The following is a 1,569-nucleotide window of genomic DNA, read 5'->3' as shown; positions in this document are numbered from 1 at the left end:
TTTACATAACTTTTAATAGCTTTTAATTCTGACTCTACATACGTTTTTGTCAACAACAAAAAAGACCCAGCCCCCTTGTCTCACCATCACCGCTCTCGCTCAGTTAATCACATGGTTGACCCAGACACACTAGACGAATCCAGTGGTACAACCCAGAAGTATGTAGCTCAACCACACAATGTTTACAAGGGGTTAAAAGTCTTAAATCATGCCAGGGCAAGTGGGACTCTACCGACTTATAATGGGGAACAATAAAGCATACAAAACGCATGAACTAGTACTGGACAATATCAGCATTTTGAGTAAACAGGCTGCACGTTTGTCATATAACTGATTACTTAATAATAACGAAAATTATAGTCGAACCCTGGTCAAATAAAAATAAGAAAATCCTAAAGAGAAGGACAAACTGTACATGTCCCCCCTCAGCGCCCCGCCCCTTAACACCTTCTCTCAGTATGAAAAGGTCCTATAGGCCTAGTTAATGTAGAATTTTTGTCCTATTGTTCTAGCAGGACATATATCCAGAGGTCAGCCCAGGTTAACAGTTCCACTGAGCAAGGTCCTGATATCAGTGCTCTGTGTGACACTTGGTGTGAGAAGAACTCTACAACGAAAAAGATGCAGAACGTAACAGAGAACATCATGGGAACTCTCCTACCTCCACAGGCTCCGTCCAACGTTGTTCAGCGAAGTAAGAACCAACGTTATGGCAAGAAGAAGAGCACAACCTATCTGGGACTGATTGCTTATGTCATTCAGGACTCTCCAGACAAGATGCTCACATTTACTCAGGTAAAACCAATATATTTGATCACCCAGGGTGTAATTTCAATTGTGTTCTGAAAAGGAATTACTGGTCCTTAATTAATGACGAGTGCTAATATGGAGTGTTATCATTTGTAGTTGATGGACAAGTTGGGAGCTTTCCTCTCAGGAGACAGAAAAGGCATCGAGAACAACATCAGGGTCTGCTTATCATCCAACGATTGTTTTGTCAAGGTATGTCCACAATAATTATATCAACTGTATCAGACCGTACTTATTGTATCTTTTATTCAACCACCCTGAGATCAACAGACATTCATTTGTTGATCGTGTTTATCTATTTCAGGTTCCAGTCAGTCCATATATGTCAAACTCAAAAAAGAACTTCTGGAAATTCGACGAGAGGCAAATAACAGCGAAGATGGCAAGACGCCACTTCAAGGGCATACTGGACTTGTTCCCCGAGTTGTCCACCAAAGTGCGAATGGAGGCAGAACAGATATCAGAACGCTCTGCCGCGGTCTTCTCACCAAAACCAACCCTCGCCAGCCCTCAAATGCAGAATAATAATGAGGTGAACTTTAGCAGTCCTTTCTCCATCGAATCCATCTTGAAATACTCCAGACCCAACGCTGCTCCTCGTTTTGCCGACCCACCGCCTCACTGTTATTTGAAGTACCCTGTGCCCAGGTACGCTTGTGATGCTCACCATTTTGGATTGTAACTAACTTTTTTTCTTCATTTATTTTCATCGTGCACTGTTAACTTTTGTGTATTTTTTCAATAAAGTCTACTTGGAAA

General features: G+C 41.7%; 1 protein-coding gene across 1 annotated transcript; it reads left to right on the top strand.

Annotated features, from left to right (window-relative positions):
* Positions 1 to 487: 487 nt before the first annotated feature.
* Positions 488 to 1,569, top strand: LOC124043051 (forkhead box protein H1-like). The gene is made up of 3 exons (XM_046361228.1): positions 488 to 795; positions 907 to 1,002; positions 1,115 to 1,569. The coding sequence occupies exons 1-3, from the start codon at positions 622 to 624 to the stop codon at positions 1,490 to 1,492; spliced, it is 648 nt and encodes a 215-aa protein (XP_046217184.1). The 5' UTR covers positions 488 to 621; the 3' UTR covers positions 1,493 to 1,569.

The sequence above is a fragment of the Oncorhynchus gorbuscha genome, linkage group LG09, assembly GCF_021184085.1.
Source record: "Oncorhynchus gorbuscha isolate QuinsamMale2020 ecotype Even-year linkage group LG09, OgorEven_v1.0, whole genome shotgun sequence".
Taxonomy (NCBI): domain Eukaryota; kingdom Metazoa; phylum Chordata; class Actinopteri; order Salmoniformes; family Salmonidae; genus Oncorhynchus; species Oncorhynchus gorbuscha.
The sequence above is the reverse complement of the archived record's forward strand: the minus strand, read 5'-3'. Positions and strand labels throughout refer to the sequence as shown.